General features: G+C 45.0%; 1 protein-coding gene across 3 annotated transcripts in view; it reads right to left on the reverse strand.

Moving 5' to 3' along the window:
- Nucleotides 1-25,250, reverse strand: part of LRBA (LPS responsive beige-like anchor protein) — a 3,444,508-nt gene that overhangs the window by 156,415 nt on the left and 3,262,843 nt on the right. For all 3 annotated transcript variants that reach the window (XM_069631262.1, XM_069631261.1, XM_069631263.1), the window contains exon 53: nucleotides 12,913-13,080. In XM_069631262.1, the coding sequence (XP_069487363.1) occupies nucleotides 12,913-13,080 (168 nt within the window). The remainder of the gene's footprint in view (nucleotides 1-12,912; nucleotides 13,081-25,250) is intronic.

Genomic DNA, 25,250 nt, shown 5'->3' on the forward strand with positions numbered 1-25,250 from the left:
TTTTCCTTAATGACTTCTGTTCTGTTTATCACACAAAAATCAGTTTGGCATGGTACAATGGGGATCACTGTCATCTTTAATAAAAGTATGGAATGCCCTTTTTTGTTGTTGCAATAAAATGTATTTTTCTATCAAGCCCCAGCTTCATAGGCCTCGCTCACGCTAGCCCCCAGTTTTGTCTTTCTAAGTTTCATTTACCATTAAACATGTGACCAGCCAGATGCTGGCTCATGTTTATCTTAGCCTATCCCTTCTTGGCCTCCCAATGGTCCTGGCCATAGCTTTAATTCACATTTTATGGGAGTTGTGACCTCAAGGTCACTTCTACTGAAAAAAGGCAGGGCTTTATCTATCTCCGCTGTGGTTTCCATCAATGGCAGTGTATTTCTTTGTATTTTTAAGCAATGGTCTTGATTGTTGACAACCAGACCTCCTTCTCCGGGACAAGCAGAGGAAAAGTCTTTGAGGTTACAGTGTAATTTCAGTGGAAATGACCAGCTGCATGTACAATTATGCAAGAAATGGCTTTTAAACGCACACACAATGCATTTTATATTAAGAATTTTATAAGGCATAATTTCACAGTTGTAAAAGACATGAGTATCACTTCTGGAGTGTCCATGCACAGGGAAGTTATATGAGAACACCATGTTCACCTTGAAACCAAGTGAGCAGTTCTCTTTGCATACTGTCATTTGGATGAGGAAAAAGGACATTCTTTTATTTCTTATAATTGCAATAGGCTTGGTTTCACTTTCACTTCCCTTTGGGTCATACTGCCCCTGTCCAATGACAGTCCTCTCCCACCCACATTTGGTATTTATTTTATAATAATAATAATACATTTACTGTGAATTAGTTCAAATTTTAACTTTACACAAACAATACAAAATACATATAACAACTTAATAACTTAATACAAACATACATGCGGTCTGCACATTGAATAGTATAACATTTAAACATATAAATCCAAGTGCAGTATATGAATAAATAATGTGTGTCACGCTTCTTATACATCATATACAACCCATACACACAGTATATATAAATATATATATTTATTTTATTGGGCATTTGTAGGGCGCTTATAGATAAAGAAATTGTGTTTCAAAGCACCCACAGGGCAAAGGGAAGGGAACAAGGAAATAGAAAGACAATGGAATATGATCATAGTGACAAATAAATATAAATAAACAGTCCTAATAGGCCTTGTGAACATTCGGAGCATGTAAGTGCAGGGAGACGGAAGGCGGTAAGTGCTGGAGGCTGTACAGAGGAGGGAAGGGCCAGCGAGTCAGTTGCAAAGGCAACAGGTAAGTGCCAGGCAGTGACCACTTGATGGAAGAGGGGTCACCAGCCAATACAATACGTCCAAGTGCTGAGGGACGGTGCTGCAGGTGATTGCTCAGAAGGCCAGGACCCAGGAGGGCACATAAGGGCCCAGGCCACCAATCAAAGAGACTGTGGGCTTTATCATGGGAGAAGAGGAAAGTCTTGAGGTGTTTGCAGAACATGAGGAGATCCGCCTCAAGATGGACAGAAAGGGGGAGGTTGTTCCAGAAGAGGGAGCCAGTCGAGGAAAGGGAGCGACCGCTTGCTTTCTGCTTAGAAAAGCAATTGACAGGTGGAGAGTTGGAGCCGGAGGAATGGAGGGATCTGGAAGGAGAGTATTTGGTGAGAACAAGCTGCAGATATCATGGTCCCTGGCCCCAGACAGCCTTATGGATGATGCAGAGGGATTTAAATTTGATTCTTGCAGCAACCGTGAGCCAGTGGAGAGATTTTAGGGCTGGAGAGATACAGTCTCTGGGCCTGAGGCCAAGGATACGTTTTGCAGCCCTATTCAGGATTAAGTGGAGGGGGCAGAGAGAAGAAGGTACATTAAGGAAAAGGCTGTTGAAATAGTCCATTCTCCAGAATACCAGAGCTGGAAGGCGGACAGGCAATCAAGAATGACATAGTAAGGCAGAAGAGATGCAGAGGGTAGTCTGAAGAAGAGTTGAGTGTCATCTGCATAACAACGGGAGTGTGGGGAGAAAGTGGAGATAAGGTTAGGAAAAGGGGCGAGATTGGTGTTAAAGAGCCAATGTGAGAGGATAGAGCCTTGGGGAAGGCCACAAGTGGAGATAGAGGGGGGTGAGTAGAAAGAACCCAGGACAACCTGGGAGGGACGGTCAGTGAGGAAGGAGGTCAGACAGTCCAGTGCCCACTCTGAAATACCAAGGGTATCATGGAGCCGTTTTATGAGGATGGAGTAGATGACCGTGTCAGAAGCAGAGGAGAGATTGAGTAGGATGAGAACAGCATGTGTGTTGGAATCAAGAGATGCAAGCAATTCTTCACTGGTGTTCAGGAGAGCAGGTTCCATGCCTCTGGATGCTCGGAATCCAGATTGATGGTCGTACAGGCAACCAACAGGTTCAGTATGCTGGGTCAGTTTGGGGAAGACCAGCTTCTCCAGAAGTTTCCCAAGGAAGGGGGTGATAGCGGTGGCACAGTAGTTAGCCGGACACGAGTGGTCGGCGGAAGATTCTTTCAGGAGGGGGTGCAGAAGGGAGTGCTTGAGGGAAGAGGGGAAAGAGCCAGTTGCAAGAGTGATTACAGAACACAGCGAGTGCAGGGTCAAGGGAGCCGATATTGTCTTTAATAGTTCTAGAAGGGGGAAACCTGTTTGGAACTCTAGTGACCTCGTCCAATGTGAACGGAGAGAAGGAGGAAAGAGTGGATGGGGGAGGCGGAGGGGCAGAGGCTGGCAAGGGGATGGGAGGAGGGGGGAGGAAGGAAGAGAGAGAACTCAGGATGTCCTGAGTTTTAGCAGTGAAGTGGGTGTACAATACAGTGCAGGGGGCCTAGGAGGGAATAGGTGAGGTAGAGACTGCAGATGGATTGGCTAGTTCCTTGCAGATTTTAAAAAGTTCAGCCGTGTTGTTAGAGGCTCCAGAAACGCTGGCCTGGACGTGAGCCCTCTTCTTGGAGTGAATGGGGAGACGCTATTGGTGTTGGAGAAGGCGACAGGCCAGTTTATCAGAGGACGAGCCTGAGGTCTGCCCCTTCCGTTCAGCAGCTTCGCACTTGCGTTTCAGAGTCATACCAAGTGTTACAATTGGTAGCAGGTTTCAGATGGATCCTCATGACAGGGGAAAGAATATTGAGGGTGTTAGTGATAGCAAGATGTACATTTTTGAGAGCAGAGTCAATAGTTGAGTCGGTAGTGGCGGGGTGAAGGTGAAAGCGAAGCCAGCAAATGATGCTCGTTTCATCAAACGTATGTCTGCAAACGAGGCTGGCAGAGCTGAGGGAGGTTCGGTCAGAGGGCCGAGAGGTCCCAGGTGGGATGGGAGGAGGAGTAGCATTTAAAGGGGCAGTATGATATGGAATGGCATCTATAACTTGCATATAAACAAGTGTTTCAAGGCACGACACAAGTGTTTCAAATATGAACCAAGAAGAGCCACAGAGGGGGAGGCGGGAGGGTTTGCGTGTGAATCCATGCCAGACCCATGGAGGAGAACAGGAGAAAAGGAGTTACAGTTAAGTAACTTGTTTCTTCTGCAGCATGGGGTCTGGCATGGATTCACATGCTCCTGCATAAAGATTACACAGCAGTACACATACACAACCACGGGAGGTGGCAAGGCTCAACAGAAGTAAACACACTCACTCCTGGAACAGACTCACCTCAAGTGAACAGGTTGTGTAGAACCGCTTGGCTGACCGGGGGCTCCTCCCAGTAATCCCTGTCGACGCAGTAGATCCTTGCGAAGGTGTGCGTGGACCTCCACATAGCAGCCCTGCAGATGTCGAGCAGGAGCACACCAGAGAGAAATGCCGTAGTTGCTGCAATGGCACTGGTGGAATGGGCTCTGAGCCGGCCCAAAGGCGTGTGTTAGCCAGCCGATGACAGTGCATGATGCAGCCAGAGAGCCATCAGGAGACGGAGGCCTTCGACAAGGCCTTCCCATGATTCATATGTCTAAAATTGATGAACAATTGAGAAGTCTTCTGAAACCCCTTTGTGCGTGCCACTTAACACTTCAAGGCACGAGCAACGTCCAGCAAATGCAAGGCCCTCTCCGCTGGCGACGACAGATTCTGGAAGAAGACAGGCAGCAACAAAGGCGTGTTGAGGTGGAACTCCGACGGCACCTTCGGCATAAAGGTGGGGTGCGTACGCAGTATCACCCTTGAAGCGTTGAAGGACAAGTACGGCTGCTTGCAAGACAGGGCCTGGATCTCCCCGACTCGCCTGGCTGAGGTGATTGCCAAGAGGAAAGCCGTCTTTCACGAGAGAAACTTGAGCGGCGCTTGATGCATCGACTCAAAGGGCACCCCCATGAGTTTAGTTAAGACCACATTGAGTTCCCAAGCCGGGACAAGAGCCTTCACCAGCGTAAATGTCCTGAAGAGGTCTTTGAGGGACTCCTTGACAAGTCTGTTTGACCACAGTAAAGGCCTACCCCTTGTCCTGGTGTAACGGGATATGGTCGCCAGGTGCACCTTGATAGAGGCATGACCCAGCCCAGCCTTCACCAAGGAAAGCAGATATGGTAGGAGCTGCAGGGTTGTGACACGCAGAGGGGTAATATTTTGAGCCCGGCAATGCACAGGGAAGCGCTTCCACTTATAGCTGTAGCACGTCAACTTTGAAGAGGCTCTGGCCTGGCCAGGATGTCCTTACACTCTGCAGGTAAAGAATAATGTCCAAATTCTAGGGCTGCAGGAACCAGGCCATGAGGTTCAGAAATGCTGGGTCGTGGTGCAGGATCGCCCCTCCCTCTCTGGAGAGAAGATCGGGAAGAAGTGGTAGCCTGATGAACTGAGCCGCAGACAGACGTAGCAGGATTGGATACTAGATTTGCCACAGCCATCCGGAGCGACTAGTATCATCTTGCAGTGACACTGTCTGAGCGTGTTGATCACTCATAGCAGGAGTGGGAATGGAAGAAAAGCATATAGGAAAAGTCCCTCCCACGGGAACAAGAATGCTTCCACAATGCTCCCCGGCTGAAGGAACCTGCTGGCGAACTTCTGACACTTGGAATTCGTCGCTGTCGCGTAAAGGTTGATCTGCGGTTGACCCCATTCGTGGAATCGAAGATCCACTTGGTCCTGGCAAAGCTCCCACTCGTGGCAAGAACGTAGCTCCCTGCTGAGTGAGACTGCGGTGGTGTTCTTCGCGCCCGCCAGGTGAAAAGGGACAAGAAACATGTCCTGACGAATGGCCCAGTGCCACAGATCCTGGGCCTCCCTGGACAGAACCACAGAGCACATTCCACCCTGCTTACGGATGTAGAACATGGTGGTGTTGTCCTTGAAAATCCTCACCACCTTGCCCCTCAGCAATGGCAGGAAGGACTTTAGGTCCCAGAAGATGGCCTGAAGCTCTAGAACGTTGATGTGAAGGGTCTTTTCTTCTGGCAGCCAGAAGCCTCTGGCATGCAACTGTCCGTTGTGAGCTTCCCAACCTTTCAGAGAACCATCCGTGGTGATTGTCTCCTGGTAAGGAGGGACTTGGAATGGGGTGACATGAGAACGCACACCCCATCACTCTATTGCTCGCCGAAATTCCTTGTTGAGGGAGATCTTTTCCATCCAGAATCCCGAGACTTGCAGCCACCTTGCATCCAGAAACTCATGGTGTCTGCAAAGGAGGACACAATTGATGCAGGAAAACATCATGGCTAGCAGCGACACGACGGCTTGCAAAGTAACCGACTGTGCCGACGACAGAAGCTGCACCTTTCCTAGGATGGCTATCCCCCTCTCTTCCGAGGGAGACGCCAAACAAGTTATTGTGTTGCGTCGGACTCCCAGAAACAGAGCGTTCTGTGATGGCTCCAAGCAAGACTTTGAATAATTTAAGAAGAATCACAGATCCATCAGCAGAGGCACAGTCCTCGCCGTGTGTTGGCTCACCGGAACGTGAGAGTGGGATTGGACAAGCCAATCGTCCAGGTAACGGTAGACGTGGATGCCCTTCAGATGAAGATGCGCCACCACCGGAACCAAGCACTTTGTAAAGACCCTTGTGGCCTGTTTCAGGCCAAAGGGGAGTGCCTTGAATTGATGGTGTCGCCCCTGGACCACGAACCACAGGAACTTGTGGTGCTTCCAGTGGATGGGGACGTGAAGTAGGCGTCCTCCAGATCAAGAGACACCAGGAAGCCGCCTTCCTCCAGTTGGCCGAGCACGTGCTGCAACGTGACCATCCTGAATTTCTGGGTCTTCAAGTACTTGTTGAGGCGTCTGAGGTCCAGGATCGGCCTCCACCCTCCGGACTTCTTTTGGACCATGAAGTATCTGGAGTACACTCTGGAGCCCCAGAGGTGCTGGTCTATGCGTTCTAGCACCCCCTACTTCAGCATGGCGTGGACATTCTGCAGCAGCTGCGCCATGTGCTGTTCTTGTCGAGCTACCAGGGGAATAAGAGGACACCTGCGTTGGAACTCCAAGGTGTGTCCCTGTTCTAGAGCCTCCAGCACCCATCGGTCGGTGGTGATGGTCTTCCACGCGCTGATTAACCTTGTAGCCGGCCTCCTACTGGGGTGCACAAGTGGGGGCCCGAGTCCACTGTTGGTTCAGGCCTGTTTTAGGGTCAGAGCTCTGCGCTGTGGTCGGCACCGGTGCTGTCCTCCACTGCCATTTGCCTGTGAGTGACCTCTGTAGGCCTCTTGAGTTGTGGAGCGGGAAGGCTGCCAATAAGGGGTGGTACATCCCTTAGAGGATCTACTGGGCTTTCCTCTCGAGGAACAAGAGGACGATGATCTCGTCGATGCTCTTGCAAAATAGGGTATCTCCATCAAATGGCATGTCCAACACTTTGAACTGAAAGTCCGGTCTGAAGTTGGTAGATTTCAGCCATCACTGCCAACGAAGAGACACTCTGTTGCCCATTTAACGGAACCCAGTGTCTGCTATGTCCACCTCCAATGTGATGGCGTGGTCCAAGGCTGCTTGACCCTCCTGGAACAGCGTCAGAACTTCTACCTTCTTGTCTTCAGGTAAGAAGTCCAAAATAAGGTTCAGTTTATACCATAGATCCCAATTCATAGCGGGACAAAATGGCCAGGGCATTAGCCGCCTTAATGGTGCTGGCAGCAGTATAGATGATCCTTTTTCCCATAGCATTCAGCTTCTTCCCCTCCTGGTCTGGAGTCACCATGGACGAGGACGATGGGTTTACAGAGCGTTTCCTGGTCACGGCTGAGACCACAGAGTCAGGTGAAGACTGGGACCTCTGGCACTGGTGGCCCGAGTCCAGTATTTCTTCTCGAGGTTGTCCCGCTTGGGTGGAGCAGTGTTCAGATTCATCATTAGAGCCAGGTGCTCATCCCAGATATCGTCCAGCAAGGGGACGGACATGACTGTCTTTCATCTGGACTCACAATGTTGATAAAGGAAGCTTTCCTTTTTAGTCTCCTCAGGCACCAGTTGGAAAGGTTCTGAGGCCCTGGACATCATCGCGTGGAAGGAGCCGACCTCGCCTTCACGCCTAGAAACACTTGTGTACAGGCGTGTTATAAATGCCATATCATATATCTGGCAGAGAGGCCCTGTGCGGTTCATCCGCACCCAGTGGTTCCCATTCAGCTGGTACGAAGTCATCAGCTTCGTCGGTTTCCGACGCCGTATCCATGTGCATGGCAGTATCCCTGGTCGGGGTTAAGTCTTGAGGTGGCAGCTGCAGTGTCAGTTGACAATTTGGACCAGCAGGGTCCTTTGACCTGTGCTTGCACCGGGAAGGGCTTCCGGGAAGCGGTCTTGGGGAACTCCTACACGTAGCAAGGCCTTGTGTGGGCGGCAGCCTTTGTTGAATTTCTGATATAATCAAGTGCAGCATGGTCAGAATGTCCAAAGACATGTCCCTGGGCTGAGGCGTGGAAAGAATGAGCGGTGGAGGTTCTGACTGGTGTGCCTCTTCTGACGAGGTGGAGAACTGGGCTCGCTTCGTGGTGACCCACCTACAGACAGGGGTCCCTGACCCCATTTGTGGTCTGAATAATAGTCTTCGGGCAGATTGTCATCGCCCTCATCTGAGCTCGTATAAATCTGTACCGGTCTCACCGGGGCAGCCTGTAGTTTTGTACCCTTCTTAGAGTCCGTAGGAGTTTTATCCTTTCCCCTCTCTGGAGACTTCTGGGGAGGAGCTGCCGCTGTCCCCATTCCAGGGGCCTTCACCAGAGCTGCTTCATGCTGTGCCGTTAGGGACATGTGCGGGGCAGCCATCGCCGTGACTGGACACCACCTCCGTGGCCAGCCCCCCTTTTGACAAAGAAGTAGTGGTAGTCGACAGAGTCGTTGACGGGGTGGTAGTAGGAGCCTTCGTCAATGGGCCGTGACTGTTGATGACGTTGTTTTGGCCAGTTGAGCGGCCGATGGCGTCACCGAGGGGGGCAGCAAAGGGCCACCTTTTGGATCTCTCCTTTGTCACCTTGTCCGCCGATGGGAAGCAGTGTTTTGAAGAAGTCAAGGACTTTCTCTTATAGGGATCGCCCCTCACTGGTAGGCTTGCCATAGAAGTGGTTGGTGACGGTGACCTTGTCCTTCCCGAGCTGGGACCCGCAGCAGAAGCGAACCCAGTGGGATCAACAATGTGCAACCTTATCTTCTTTTGGACCCCTGAGAGTGTGGCATCCTCAAAGGATCTCGACCTCTTTTCTGAGTTTGTTCGTTCGTAGGACTGGCCAGTCCTGTGGGAAGCATGACCATGCCTGGAAGCAGAGTCAGAGGCCTTGCCCGATTTGAGCCACGCTGCCAGCCTGCTGTAGCAATCCTTCTTTGTCTTTTTCGAAATTCCACAGTGGACCTCACATCCCTCCTCATCATCATTGTCCGGATGCAGGCAATACAGACATTTATGGTGTCGATCTTTGGCGTACACGTTCCTCGATCCACATTTCACACAGAGTTTGAAGAGGCATCTCTTCTCCTCGGTCATGGTGGAAAGGCGCAAGGTAGGCCCAAGCCCAGGCCTTCTCGAAACTCGATGAAAGAGCCACTATGCAGTGCGATCTTCAATTACAGCGGTACCCACTGCCGGTAGTTGACCTGCGGTCGAACGATTAGACAATTGGTCAAAAACTTTACAAAAATTTGCCAAAAGCTTGAAAAATGAAAGCTTGCAGAGCACTGAGGACTCCCAACACTGAAGGGTGCGGTACAAATCTGAAAATGGCCTCCAGGAGTGGAGCTTAGGCAGAAGATTGTCATTGGATGAGGGCAGTATGTCCCAAAGGACAGTGATTGGTTTAGAGAAGAAATACAGTTGTCAAGCTGAAGGGAAACTTTTTTTTTTCTTTTACCAAGGATTCCCCGCCTGACGACGGAATATTCATGAGCATGTGAATCCATGCCAGACCCCATGCTGGAGAACCTATGGTTCAATCATCTTTCACACCTAGATTCAGAATAGTTTTTCTTGGCAGGGACAGATTATGGAAAAGTGCAAACATTGCCAAATGTAGCCTCTGTTAAAATTCTGAATACAGTTTATGAAATTGCTTTATTAAACTGACATTATCCTATCTAATGTGCATGTGTTGCCCTCTCCACATTGTATCTCCATGTTCTTCATCCCCAATATGAATGCTGTTCTATTTTGGGAGAACATGACTAGTCCATTAGCGACTGTTCTTTTTTGCTAAAGAGTATGAAAGACTCGCAATAACCACCGTAATTGTATTTGCCGTTTCAAAAGATCAACCTAAAAATGCCCTTAAATCGTGATGTGCTCTGTTTTTAATGACGGTGGAAAACATTTTGCTGAGATGGGAATTCCTTTCTTCAGCACACCACATAAATAGAGCGATTTAAGATTAGCCTTTTTTGTTTAGCTGGATATCATCCAGCTGCACTAACAGTTGGCTAAAGCACTGATAAGACTAAATCAAAAAGATTTAAGATCACTATAATGGATAAGGTGGATATAGAATATGTTATCTTTCACTGAACAACCGAAAAAAAGTTGGAAAAATGTCACATGTACAGATAACACAAAACATTATTGTAATCACGCTGTATGTTGCTGCTGCCCGTTTACATTCACTTACTGTACGTAAAAGAAACTCCCCAAGACCTCAAATCAGGAAATATTAATTTAGCTTTCCTAAATTCAATTTATCTATTATACATTTTCGGGTCAAGCCTTTCATGCTAAACTTTCAGTACATATTTCTTCAGTGACTTTCAACCTTTTGCATGAATACATACAGATATGCTCAATTATGATCAATACATTATATTTGAAGACACCTAGGCAAAAAACCTTAGGAGGCGGGCAGGAATTAGCCGCCGCTGCCAGAGTTGATAACCCAGAGTGAAGCGAGAGCCAACAACAAAGGGGGACATGGGGACGTTAATGGCCCGAAGAAACCCAACACCCAAAAAATTATTGCATAAGTACCCAGCAAAACGTCCAGTGTGTTAATGAATTCTTTTTTGTAAGAAAAAGGAAAACAAGTTGCAAGCCTTTATTCTCACAAGCGCTCCTTTTCCATTTTCATGGAGGCATGCAAAGAAAGACAGCGATAGAGTTGGGAGCAAGTTGCAGATTAGGCGGCAGTTAAGTGCTTCTGTTTATAATGCATTTTAATGGTTGAGGATGGGTGAAGTGATCCAACAGTTTACTTGATACATGGATTTATACAGTTGGATGCAGCCTGCATTATGAGGAACATGACTGCTGCTTGCGATGCCTAGTTGTCAACTGAAAATCCAGTTTCATACTAAACCATTCCATGCCTGGTGCATCTGGTGTGAAAGTGGCCCTTGTCACTCTACATGAACCCCTTAATGCAGGCACTTTACTCTAGGCTACCTCCAAGGAATTGTACTTTGTAACGCACTGAAGCTTAGTCCGGAGAATTGAAAAATCAGCCGGGTTCCTTAAATTACCTATGTCATTAGGGATGGTCACTCATCCCTAAAGCTGGAGAAACGTCACCCATAAACAATGGATACAAATGCATCTCAAGGCATGTACAGTCTCATGTTTTGTCAAACATATGCAATCTCCAACATAGAAAATGCCAAAATAGTTCCAATGTAGTTTGCAAGAGAAAAACAATACGTAGCGAGGGATGCTCCTCTACTCAGAAGCACGCACCACAGTCCCCCGTACAAACAAAGCACCCCGGCTGACTGTGTTGCCTTGTACTGCTTTGGGTGAGTTATGACGTACTGTTAATGTTAATCTAAATGTACATCTCTTCGCCTAAAGCAAGGGAGCGGTGCCCTTTCACTCTAACAAAGGAGCAACCACTCTCCATGCCTTGGAGAGTGGTCAGGACTCTGACTTAGTCACACTGGACAATTGCACATGGGATCAATACTTCCCCAACACATCTGAGCTACACAGATTATTTCATAATGTTCCGGAATGGATGCTCTCAAACTATTAAGGCTCAATGCGGCTGAAATAAAGCTGCTGCTTAATCCGACACATGAACAATTGAAGAAAGCCAAACAAACCGATTAGGGAATTCTCCTCTGAGGCGGATCCAGTGAAAATCCCACCATCTAAATTTGCCAGGGGGTGATATGTACTCAAATTTAAACTTCCAACTGGTGTTTACAGAAATAAATAACACCAATTCTAGAATATGCTGCAAAGGCTCTTTAGGAGTCAGAAAAGAAATCGCCTTCCTGGCAACATTTTACCAGCAAGATTTTCAAATAGGACCCTCTGAGCAGCATGTAGCCTAACTTTCCACAAAGTTATGCTCCTAGGTAACAGTGCACCCAGCGTAGACGCACATGACATTTGGTTTCTTTAGGCGTTTACAAAATCAAGGTGCAGTGCACTAGTGTTCTCAAGACTAGGACAGTTCTCAGAATTTCAAGATCCAGTGAATTAACATCATTCTAGCTTTTCGATTGAAAACCAAGAAACCATTCCCATATGTTGGATACATTGGCTGAAGGCCCATTCACAGAGGGTAGCAAACTGACCACAGCCCATTGCAACACTCCCGCTTTTAGGAGCATCTGAAAGCCAGCGTACATATAAAGGCACCACCACGTTAAAACAAGTCCAAGACAGCAAAGGTTTCACATTATGGAATGCAAATAATGCTAGACTATGGTAGTGAAAAGTGACATTGAACATGGCAGCTGTGTCTGTAAGGGAATGTGGTTGAATAGCAATAACATTTGAAAGACCTTGGTTTATAATACTGCTGCTAGAGGGTATACCCACACTAAGTAAAAGGACAGTACCTCATGTCAAGGACTACCTGGGATAATCAGGAGAGCATTCAGGATCAATTCAGCAATTACATTATTTTAAAGGAGCCAAATAAAAAATAGCCTTCAGTAGGAGGCTGTTTGTTACCATTCAAGACAGTTGAACTATTATTCTATTCTATCCCGCTGATAAATCCTGCTTTTCGAAAATCCATAAAGACGTAATAGCTCAAATTCTAGTTTCTTGTATCTCCTGCTCCTTCTGGGTCCTTGTCTTACAACACTTGGTTATCCTATTGCTTACAGGTCATTGAAAATAATAAGATCTTGTGTGGAGTCTCAGCGGGCCGGGTTGGTTGAATTTAAAGAACGCTACTGTAGAGCAATGTTAGGGCAGCATTAAGGGTAAAATACTTCTGGTCAATTGTAAGCATACAGGTTGGCCTATGCATGGAAGCAAGCACTAAACTCTGGCATTTTTCCCTGTCAAGTCTAGAAACGTTTTGTTTGAACTTTAGTATAAAACGTAAGCAACTGGCTGACAAAGTGGCTCATACCCAAGACTTCTGAGGTATGGGCAAAGTTGAAGGCACAGCCGAAACAAATATATAAACAGATTAGTTCAGAATAAAGTCACTGTACATACACCTGTAAAACCTGCTAGAAATAATGTAAATAATGCTCCACGCAAATACTCATTCATGTATGTCCAATAGGTCTACTTACTACTGGGGTTGTCTCCAATGCCATTACTTTTGCCATTCCAGTACCAGAGCAGCAGGGTCGCATCACGTGATCCTGAGAGAATGTAGCAATCTCCTCCAATATATGATTCAGAGCGGGCTAAGCAAGTCACCACATCCCAGTGACCAAACACTATCTGCATCAGCTTGCCTGCAACGTAAAATACAGAGTGCAACAAGAATTACAGACTACGAACAAACAGGCATATACTATAGTGTAGGGCTTGCACACCTAATCCATGTTTCAACATGTAATGTATTCATAATGTCATCATATTTGTATATAGTCCGTCATGCCAAATCCCTCTGCCTGTGCATGCGCCAATAATATATTTTAAAACCGTGTAATGAATCTAATTAAGATATAGAATTAAAACATTTTACTTGTAAAATAAATTGCGCATACTGTCAGGTAGTCTGAAATGCTGCTATTGGGCCCTGAGCTGTCATAACATTTTAAGGAGCTTGGGAGTTTAATTGCCATCAGTGAAATCCATTCAGTTCGAAGAGTTTCAGTATCTCAATTTCTTTTGGAACTTTATAGACCCAAAATACGTTTCTCTGGGTAATGACTTTGGCAATGTCTCTTAGGATATGGACTTCTGGTTCCCTCTTGGACCACGCACTCCAGTGCCTTACTCCACCTTTCAGCTCACTCCCTGCCGTCCCTGTGCGAGCTCCTTCTTCCGATCGCTCTGACCAGTTACCCCACATCATCGGGATTCCCTCCATCACTAAAATACTCTCTCCCCCTACATTCACATAGGCCCCAAAACTCCACTTGCTCTCCATCGAAAAAGCCACTGCATTACCACTGCCCTTTCCCTGGCAATTATTGACAGTCCTCCTCCTCGATGTCGATCATGCTCTAACCAGTGTTGTGCAATGCTAACACTTTTCCCCACTCTCCACCAACTTTAAGTATTAGATGTATATATAAATATACATATGCAATCTAATGTACATCATCCCCTTTTGAATAATATGCAATTCATATAAACGCTGTTGAGTCCATCATTGCTGTGTCCATTCTATGTTCCATTTGTTCTCGCGTTCTATTGCCCAATGAAACATCATTCTCACAGCATCCAGCAAAGGGACTCCACTGACCACTGTTAATTTCCGCTTGTACAGTAGGAATGCTTTCATAGTTTAAATGTGAACTTATTTAACACTGGATGCCTGTTTATAATTACCCTTTACCGATTACAGCCCTTACTTTCACTTTACCGGCCAGCAGCTAGATGCTGCTTGGAAAGACATTAACAGAAGAACAAACATGAATTTTGTCACAGTATTTTTGGTGCTACAAGCAGCAGGATAAAGACTGCCTGGAGACATGTGTAAGAAAATCCATGGTTTAGTGATCTCTGATAACACTGCAGGTGCCTAAAACAGAAAGGGGGGAAATATGCAGACAAAACCTTTTATTCGCTTCAAAGAAATCACCAGTTCAATTACAAACAATATGGAGAAGTGAGCTGGAAGTGTCTTGCCGAAGCAGTTTGGCTGAACGGACCCTCCTGCGCTCTTGTGCTCTATTCTCAACTGTAACTGTCTGGGAGCTCGGAGCTCAGCTAGCACGACTGATCCTTTAAAAAACCCTCCAAGCACCAAGCGCACGAGAGAAGTTACCTTAAAGTGTCTGGCAGAAGCAGTTTGGCTGAATGGAATTCCCCTGCGCTCTTGTGCTCTATTCTCATATGGCACCGCCCGGGAGCTTGGCTTGCGCACTGGTCCTTTAAAAACAACTCCAAGTGCGAGAAGTGCCCTGGAAGTGTTTGGCAGAAGCAGTTGGCAGGCAGCGAGTGGGCTTTAACTTTGGAAGTTGTTCTATTCCCTGTGGTCCATGGCACCTCCTGGGTCCTGCTCAGATTACTGCATGAAATCCTCTGTGCTCTTTTTTGCATTCATGATGGGGAAGTCTGCTTATGTACTGTGTAGTCATTCGGCCTCAGTAGCGCAGGAAACTGACTGTGTTTCATGGACGACAATGACAGCTGCGGCCCCTTCTAATGGACGGGGGGAAACAATTCTGGTGGTGAGGGAGATAGTTGACAATCATGTGTGGGAGTATCTGGGGAGGTTGTGGTATCTGAATCCTTCATAGTCTTGAGCAAACCATGCATGCCTGCTGACAACTCTGCCCCTCACTCCACAGCCCCTCCACCCCCCGAGGTTGCAATTGCCATACCGGCTGGGTGTTTGGAATTGCCTGAAGAAGCTTTTCGACATGATGGGAAGAAGGTTTTTTGTAAAACCTAATCACTTTGAGTCTGCACCTATGATTCACGTTGCTGGTGTGAAAAACCAGAGGGTGTTTCACAACCTAGCCCCCGGGAATCCCGTACTCAGGTGGCCAGGGAAAGTCATCGCTTTTGGATCCCGACCCTGGGGGTGGACAAGCTAGGGAGGAACACCTAGGCAGGGGGTCCTCGGAACTGGGGGAGAAGCACCCAATGGTGATTGTGAGACATGGTATCCCCCTTTTTCCACAACCCATCTATAACCCCTATTCCTGTTTATTTTATGGGAAACCACAACTCCCATAATTCCTCCCCACCTTGTGTTGACAAACGTACTGCACCAAGGAAGATGAGGACTCAGGACAGAAGGATTACCTCCCCTGAATTCCATTGGCCCCGTCAGTGTAATGAGGCCAGGCAGAGTCAGGCACATAGTTCTAATAATGTACACCTGCCACTTATTAAGACTCCCTGTGAAAATAAATGGTGGTGCACACAGACACACTTTGAGCGAGGCTGGGTACGAGAAGGAACAGCTCTTGCAAGGCTTATGTGACCAAGGCTGTGGGAGTTGTAAGGCCAACAGGCTGATCAACAAGTGAGAGGATCAAGAGAAAGCCAGGCAAGATTTCCAAGCTTTCGGAAAGCCATGGGTGTTCGAAAGGCAGAGCTGACGAGTGGAGGAAAGAAACCGTCCAGGTGCCAGGAAAGGGCCCGCGACCCTCCCGCGTGAACAGCAGAGTTGGGAGCAGCAGAGTTGGGAGGAGCAGAGGAGGCGTTGGCAACAGCCTTATGCTGCGAGGAAAAGATGAAAAAGTCGACGGTTGCAAGTGTTCCGATAAAACGCAAATGAAGAGAGCGATTGTTAAAAGAAAAGACTACAGAGTAGCAGAGTGGTCCACCGAGAGGAAGTCACACATTCAATAGTCTCTGTAAAATGTTATGAACTTTTGAAAGATATTACAAGCAGAGATCAAAGTAAAGCAAGTTAAATAAGAGGAAAATAAAATATGTGAAATACTACAAGACGGCAAAAGTAAAATATGGAAAAGACCAAGAAGGCAAGTAAAAGAGAATAAGAACCACAAGTACCTAGAGGCATTGGTGCTGCAAGAGAAGGTGTGAATAGTGAAATATGCCAAGAGGGCAAAAGGAAATAATATAAGCACAAAAAAAGCACCAAGAAGCATTGGTGGGAAAGAAATACCAAGAGGTATTGGTGTTGAATATGAACTTTGGAAAAGAGAGTAAGAATTACATGTGCTAAGCATTGGGAGAAAAGAAGAGGTATTGGTGTTACACAAGAGAGCAAGACCAAGCAGTATTGGTGTCACAAGAGGAGCATGAATTGGGAATTGAAGGGAGATCGAAACAGAGGTCAAAGTGGTCATGCAGAGGTACATGTAAATTCCTTGCAGTTTCCAAAGTCTTCGACAGTGAATGATCTTAGATAAAACGTGAGGAAGGGATCCCCGCCAAGAACAAGATAGGCTTGAACCCGGCAGAGGCAAGCCTGCACAGAACTGTGTGAAATTGAGAGCTGATGACAAGGTGCATGAAGCCTAAGGAAGTGAATGAACTACCAGAAATTGAAAGCCTAAGATTGAACTGTTGAGCTGTACCAGTAAGCCAAAGTGTGCAAGACTGATAGAACTGTGCCATCCACCTATATTGTGTTTATTAAGAGACTCTCTGTGGGGTTGAAACTGGGGAAGGGAGTTGGTGCTGAAGCCATTCTGACATTTCTTGTTGACACACTATTTTCCTTTTGCATTTCCTTAACCCATTTGTTATCTAGAGAAGGTGGGCAAGGTAAGGTTTTTTTAGTACAGGCCTGAATATTTTGACCACTTACACTTGGACGTATTTGTTATTGTTTAATGGTTGAGATTACTCCCATTTTAGAGTTAGGGCCAGTTAGGAATTTTACCATCCCAAACAAAATCGTAAATTCAGGTTTTTGAAATTTGTACCCATTGTGTCCGTCTACTGCTCGATACCATGCCTTTCTCACACTGGACAGAAAATTACTGATTTCTTTCTTCATTCTGGTACCAGCATGGAAATTAGATCTATTAAACCAGGTTGTATGTCAGCTACGTTAATCTTTTCAAACATGAATGACAATGGTTTGATTGAAATAGTAGAGAATATTTCCTTAATCAGGGCAGACGCTGAACCGAGGTGCTCCAGAGAAGGCTTTGATAGGTTTATGGAAGTTCCTGTGACTCCTAGTCAAGTGGACCCACTTATTCATATGGACTTACGTCCCGGACTCCAACTGCTCTAACTGATCTTATCTTTGGTAATAGTGAGAATTCGCCCGACTGCTCTAAAAGACTTCGTAGTGTCCAGCTTCACGAAACACTTCAGGACTTGGAGAGAATTCGGCTCACGTCACCAACCATTTCTGCGCCAAACTATGTTCCTAGTGCTTTTGTTGAACTCTAGGACAATATTAAGGATGAGGTGCGGGGGCACATGCTCATTTTGAGTGAAATTAATGTGAAAATGGAAACATAGGTGCATTCTCCCACCACCCTACATGTTATTTGAATCCGATTGGAAATGCTCAGACTCCCAGTGTGGGTGATGGAGTATCTAATATCAAACCTTTCCTTTGTGTTCCTCTTGCTTGCAATGGGGTGAGAAAGAGGCAGGGGTTCAAAGTTCTGTGCATAATGTATCTTTGTCGGCTAATGGGTTGGATGGGGTTTTAGAGCGCCCCGGTCACCTATAAGGTCATCCAGGTAAATTGCTGTACCTGGGAACAGTAACTTCATTTTGGGTTGGATTGCATATCCTTTGGAGGGTCCCTTGGGCCTACATGGTTGGTCGGATCGTGGGGAAAGGGGTTCAAAATGTTTACAGGTCTCCAATCAGGGGAAGAAATCCAAGAACATGAAGGCATGAACCTTAAAGGAAAATCGTCTAGAAGGTTTTTACGCAACTTAACCATTCAAGAATCATTAAATAAACAGAGAGAAGTGCTGAATGGGAAGAAGTGTGACTCTGCAGCTTAGACCGTACACAACTAACTTTTAGAGGAAGATCTAAATGATAGTTCTGTTTTGCAAAGAGGTTGAATGTGTCTACACCACCCATTATGTTTATTGAGAAACATTGTGTGCATATGGCGGTGCAAAGAGACATAGACCCAGTTGTACTGTGGAAATCTTGGACTCATATAGGCATCTGGTCCGCTTGCAATGCTCAATTCGCTGGTTGACTATGTATAAATGCCCAAGTACAAACATCACCAAAAGTTGATTTAATATCAATCAAGGCATCTAGAAACATTATCTTCTGATAAGCCTGCTGGGTTGATTTGCTTTGCTAATGTTGAGAGTGAGGAGACAAGCTCTAAGTTGTACAGTGTTTTGAGGGGGGCTTTTAGGTCTGGGACCAAGGAAAGACCTAGCGCAAAGTACGACACTTGTAATGAACCTAGGCATACCGTACACAGTATTTTGAGGGGGGGTTGTTGGTGGACAGAACATAGCTAGCTCAAGTATTAAGCCTGGAAGGGAGACTAATACTGAGACAGTGGTTAAAAACCCTACCATGTTGATTGGTAATGTTGCCCTGCCTCGATTAGACAAAAGCTTGGAACAAAGAACCCCATAATATCTGGCTGTGGGCGTAAAAAATTGTATAGGGTCATATCGAGTACTAGGGCGAGTGAAAATAGGTTGCTAGTTGAAAGTCTCTTTAAACAGGACCAAGGGCTGTGCAGGAAAAGATCTAATATTCAGATTTAATAGTCTGGCACTTTCTACGAGGTTCCCAATCTGAGACTTATATTCATAAAGCATATTGATAGGGTAGATTTCCCAGACACTTTGGGAACAGATCAGTTTGCACATCCGATCACAAATTGTGTATGATGCTATTTTTAAGAGAAGGTGTAAATCTGGGCCAGCTAGGATTTACACAATCCACATTAACTACTGACTCTGTGGTAGAGAGGAGGAAAGACATTGCTGTCTCACTGAATAAAGGTCAGAATAATAGTAGGGTAGTCCACTTTGCACATGATGAGAAGGTGTCAAACAAAGACCAAAGAGATTTGTGTAGGGTGACGACGGCTCTTCATGGTCCAGGGAAGCACCAAAGCTTGAGAGCTCATACAAACCTTTAGCCCAACAATTAAATTGACACTTGTTTCTTGGAACACAAAGGGTAATGTTAATCTGTTTACGAACCCAGAGTTAGCTGCGAAAATAATAACTCAAGATGCAGACATGGCTTGTTCATCGCCCTATTTTTGATGGGTGTGTGGTTTTTGTTCAATCTGCAGGAAAGAGCAGTAGAGGCCGTCCCTCTGGAGGTTAGTTAATAGCAATTAAGTTAGACAGGGGTATAAAAGTTAGAAGTGTGTCCGATTCCCTCTTTGGGGTGCTGCTTGTAGATGTTGGGTTGGGAGAAAAGGAATGTGTGAGACGCATACTACTAGTAAATATCTATTGGCATACGGGCATTTGCAATATTGACTGCTTTCTGGGGGATTTATCCCGGGTTATCAACATGGGAACATAATAATGTGGATGGATAAGTGATGCTGGCTGGGGATCTTAACTCCCAATGCTCTATGTCAGAGGTAGAAGAGGATGAGTTTAGTTTTTCAATATTTTCGGAACAAGGCTGGTGAAGGACTCTAGTGGGGGGAAATAGTCCTCTTGCCTCACTTCCATGGGCTTGAGAATGTTAAATTGAGCCATTCCTGGAGACATTCTGAACCATACCACCTGGTATAGAGGGTCAAGAGAATATACTTTGGATTACATGTTTACTGATGTGTATTTGTTTGAGCGGTGTAGCCAAATGAAGGTGGAAAAAACGACCCTGAGTGATCATAATATGTTGTGGGCAGAGTTAAAAATGTATTTAGGAACATCGGATAAAGAGGCCCCGATTATCTTGTGGTAAACACCGGTAGAACAAGACTTGTGTGCAAAGATGGGCTCATTAGACGTTTAGACAGGGAAGTTGCTGCACTGTTGGGCAAGTGCACTTACGAGTGGAACCTTCTTACCTTCAATCTATGCAACTATGAGAAGACCATGGCTGAAATGATAAATGGGATTGTATTTAAGAGTGATGGAAATCATGGGTTGCTGCCTAGGGTGGAGTCTCATCGCCATTTTTATATCCATGATCTTGATTTAGTCAACACAGTGATGAAAACTTAAATTAGGGACATCAATGGGTTTGGAATAAACTTGGAAGCTAAAATTCCCTTGATTTTATAAGTTAAGCAGGTATAAAAAAATTTGAAAAGGCAACATCGTGCATCTCGGGAGGATAGTTCAGGGGCAATGCGCTAGCCTTGGAAGCAACACAAAACGGAGCAACACAGGTTCGATACCGGGGTCCACGCTTAGAAACCTCTGGGTATTAAGCGCGTTATAAATAACCTATCATATTATATCATTTCTGCTTCAAAGGGATGCAGAATTCATGTTAGGGATCCTCAAAAATAGGAAGATCAGTGAGCTTTGGAAGGTTATTAATGCCTCGGAAACCTGCCAAACCACTTGTCGGAGTAACTGTGTAGCGGAGGCCGATTGGTTCTCTTATTTTGGGTGTGGTGGGCCCTCTGGGATCACCCTGAAATGGGAATTCAAAGAGAACATAGAATTGATCCAGAAGGTGGTTGATCATTTCAGTGACTCTAGAGCTCCTGAACCAAATTCCTTGTATTATGATTGTAACTATCATCTTTTTTCCATCATGGATGCTGATAAAGTCTTTGCATCCCTCCTACTTTTCCATCTTGAGAATTGGGTCATAGGTGTGGGTCGACTGAACAAAAAACAGGGTTCAGGGGGCCATAGTACTTCGATTGATCGATCTGTGGTAAAACATCTGCAAGAACTAGCATGGTCTAAGAGGTACCCTTCAATATATGTGGCTTCAATAGACCTTTCAGCAGCCTTCGATCTGGTCAATCGGCTTTATTTGTGGTCCAAGCTGTCGAAATGGGGTATATGCCGGCAGGGATATTAAGACTCATTATTGGTTTACATGAAAATTATACTATACAAGTTCGACTGAACCAAGAAGGATTACTCTTGTGTAAAATTGAAACAAAGTCTGGCTTGGGGCAGGGATGCATTTTGGCTCCCTGCCTATTCAACCTATATGTTTCCGACATAGGGGAGTATGTTACTCTGGCTTCCTTCGTTTCTCCCAAGTTGGGGCTGATGAGTATTACATGGTTAGCGTACACTGATGATTTCTTACCTTTCGATTGTACCCCAATAGGTCTTCAGAGACTACTCTATGCATTTCAGGGTTTTGCAAATGATAATTTCCTGAGTATTGACTCTGGGAAGACCAGGATTTTACAAATATCGAATAGCCAAAAAAGACCTAATTTAGGTGGAGCTTAAATAAAGACATCTTGATGTCGGTTGACGGTATACTTTATTTAGGTTTTCCCTGTTAATGCCAACCACAGAAAGCCAAGATTAGCACTAAGTTGATGCTTAAAGCTCAAGCACTTGCAAATCAGATGACTAGAGTAAATTGGAACTATGGAAGATTTTCTTTGAATCCACTGTTAAGCTTTTATGAAGGTAAAGCTGTCCCTAAAATAATATAATGGGGTGGAATTGTTACATCCTTGGGAATTAGAATTGTTAGATAAGCGGCAAGTGCTGATATGGCATAAAGCATTGAGAGTTCACAATGCAGTACCAGTGGCCGTCCTTCGTTAGGAACTTCGGCTGAAGTCGCTCTGGGTAAGAGCCAAATGGAGGCTTTATCATTGTATCACAGAGTATAAACATCCCTATCAACAATTCTATTTATGAAGATTTGGCAGGTGTCCCGAGTTTGAACCAAGTGTGTATTCGGTCTATTTTTAAAGATCAGTGTGATTGTTTACTTGCAGAATGTGGGGGAAAAACAAAAGACCTTTAGGAGAATCCAAGGGGGTGAAGTCTGCTCTCTATCAATTAGATTGGTGTAACACTGTTGACAAATTTCATGGGTATGTCTCTTTGAATCATTTGAGTCATGAGCAAAAAAAGCTTGGAGTAGTTGCACCATATCTGAGTATTTTTCCAAACCGCCACCCGAGAGAGGATTTTGCACGTTTTAGGTGGAACCTCTTTCCTACAAGGGAGGTTGTGCTCATGCGTAAATTGATATCTCAGTAAAATGGCATATTCCAACTTTTGCTGTATTGGGGATGAATTGGATACTGAGAAGCACTTGTTAGTTTATTATATTGTAAACGGGCCACGCATTTTGTATTTGTATTCTTATTCTAAGAAAGAAAGATCAAATTGCTGTGAATCTTTTTGTTTAGATGTCTTGGCAGATGGTCGTCATCTGTTTTTTTTTACGTGCTAGGGTTTCTTACAAGTTTGAAACTTTTAAAATTTTGATAAAGAATGTATTGAGTTGAAACATTAAGGTTAGAGAAGATTTTCTCAGAAACTAATAATTACTATTTGTATCTATAGTTTGTCTTAGAAGGGAATAACTTTCATGAATTTAATCAGTTTTTTATCTTTGTAATTTTAAGATTTTATGAACTGTCAATGTAAATGTTTTTGATGCATTGTAAAGGCTGAAATTGTTTTAGCCAAATACAATTAAAAAAAATTAAAAAAATACAATATGTTCACTGTGGAACTTAAATCAGCCTCTCAGACTTTTGTTTTCCTATTTGGAGTACACTATGGGAAATGCTTGGGTTATATGGGGAACGTGTCAATTTTAGAACAGTGGCAGAGCTGTACACGGAAACCGGAGTGTCAAAGAGGCAAAGGAAGTGCAACATAGCAAGGGCAATGGATCTGGTTGAAAGGTCATCCAAGAAGGCATTGCTCAGAGGAAACTATGGAATATATGCCAGGTCCCAATTCTTTGCTCCTGCAGGAGTGGACGATGAACCCACCAGGCCCCTTAGGCTCACCAATTCAGCAATGTATGGATTAAAAATTACTGGACTGACAACACCAGGTGGAAAGGAAAAGTGGATAAAATAAAAATAAAAAGTCAGGCCACTGATGTAGAGACTCTGCACTCTCTGCTTCTGTTTGCAGACTGCACTGAAGTACTGATCTGTAATTAGAATACACAGTTACAGCATTTCATCTCACTACCTTCCATGTTGACTGCTGAAGTAATTCTTCTAGATTAAAAGAACTACAATTACCGGAAAGCCTGTGCTCATAGCTAAAGGCTTCTTATGAATTTGGCTGCACTCTGGTGGATAACTGCTTCCTCAATATTTTCTTTATAATCTTCTTCGCCCAGTGTCTTAACCAAAACTTAGACCTCAAAAACGTGCTGCCCCATCAGAAGAAACTAAATGGTTAACTGGAGCTCACATGCCCCTCACAACACCTACTTCGCACAGTCTCAGTCTTCTTTATTGGGAGGCTTCTCTTTCTTTTCTCTTTCATTTCACATTTACAAAGGCTGCTTTAAAAGTGTGCACTGTCTTCTCCAACTGTTTTCTGTTTCACATTACGCCTCAATATCGCTATCTTTCAGGTATTAAATGAAAATAGTTAAACAATATGCCCACGCTCTGTCTTCTTTGCACGCTCACCTTCTTTCTGATGATCGCTCCGTTCATCTGAAAAAATCTGCACTGCTGGTGAAGATGCCACGCTGACAGAGAAAGTACTATGCAGCCGAGACACACGTACAAGTGCTGGTTGCTTTCAAAAGGATTACGAAGTGACCTGTACTCGCGCGTTAGGGTCCTTTACTCGGAACCGAAAACTGAGAAGAAACAAAGACGCAACGGAAAGAGTACTCGTGCTTATGCTAGAATATCAAAAACCTTTAAAGCATCAACACGCTTCATCTCTTTGATGTGAATATGGCCTAAAGTGCCTTTAACTCTGCTTTTATCTCTACAGGCAATATTAGCTTAAACATGTATTGTCCTTGGTAAACAGAACTGCTATGCAACTATTTACATTCCATTAAACTGCACTTAGCTCGGTCCTATAGTTGTAGCAGACACTTCCCTTCTTCATCTGTACACACCTTCACAGGATTAACTCAGGAAGCATTTCTAGAAGTTTTAAAGTAAAGTCTGTGGAGCTCTGGAAACTAGGACCTGCTCTGACCATGTTCTGAATGAAAGGCAGTTTAGAATCCTTATCAGAATTCAAAACTACCTCAAAATTATTATTCATCGAATCAGCTGTCACCTTGGGCTGGGATCACACCTACCTCCTAAGGATACTTGTTACGGAAGACATTAAAGGAAAGCATGGCTCCCACCCCGAAAGAATCACACCCTGTCCTTGTTTCCCGCCCCCCTCCCATGTCTCTTGCTGTGCTCATGCACCCAGAGTCTTTTCCTTGCATGAAGTCTAGGGGGAAACCTGACAATATGGCACTTCGATATTTCTTCATCTAGTTGTTTTGTAAAATGGCTCATGCTAACTTGGGATGATTTCAAAGCCTTTGTCCACCAGGAAGATGATGCACATTAGGAATTTCAGACCTCTAGTCAGATATGCTGATGCTAATTTCAGCTGTATCTGCAACAAGAAGAGTGTTTTCGGATTGGTTAGGCCCAGCTGAGTATTAGAAGGTTGATCCCAGTCCTGTCATCTAGAAGTCGAAAATACTGCATGGCTTTCTCGGCTAGCAAAACTGGGAGCACTTTAGAGGATGCCTACTGCCAGTACTTCGTTTTTACGCTGGTTTCCCGGCAAACTTTTTTTTGATAAGGGAAAGTTAAGTGCCTCTTCCATGAACTGGAGATGGAACATTGGTATCTGCAGATGGAACAGTGTCTTATGTGGGAGTGACCACTTCTATAATCATGAACAGAATAAAGAATTATAACTCTTCAGTGTTTTGGGGTATGAAATGTTTGGGAAACTGGCCTGCACTAAAAAGACTGTTTGATGTTTTCCCGAATTTGGGAATGTACAAGTACGCAATCAAGCATCACTATGGTACACTTGCATTTGTTGCCACCAACTATGAAGCCTGCTATGCCCTGAATAAGGCTGGGTCACCCAATAACACATGCCATGTTCAGCCAAAACATGAGTAGGCAATTTCGAAAGAAGATCGGCTACTTCCA

This window comes from Ambystoma mexicanum, chromosome 6q (genome assembly GCF_040938575.1).
Source record: "Ambystoma mexicanum isolate Mex_15411 chromosome 6q, UKY_AmexF1_1, whole genome shotgun sequence".
Taxonomy (NCBI): domain Eukaryota; kingdom Metazoa; phylum Chordata; class Amphibia; order Caudata; family Ambystomatidae; genus Ambystoma; species Ambystoma mexicanum.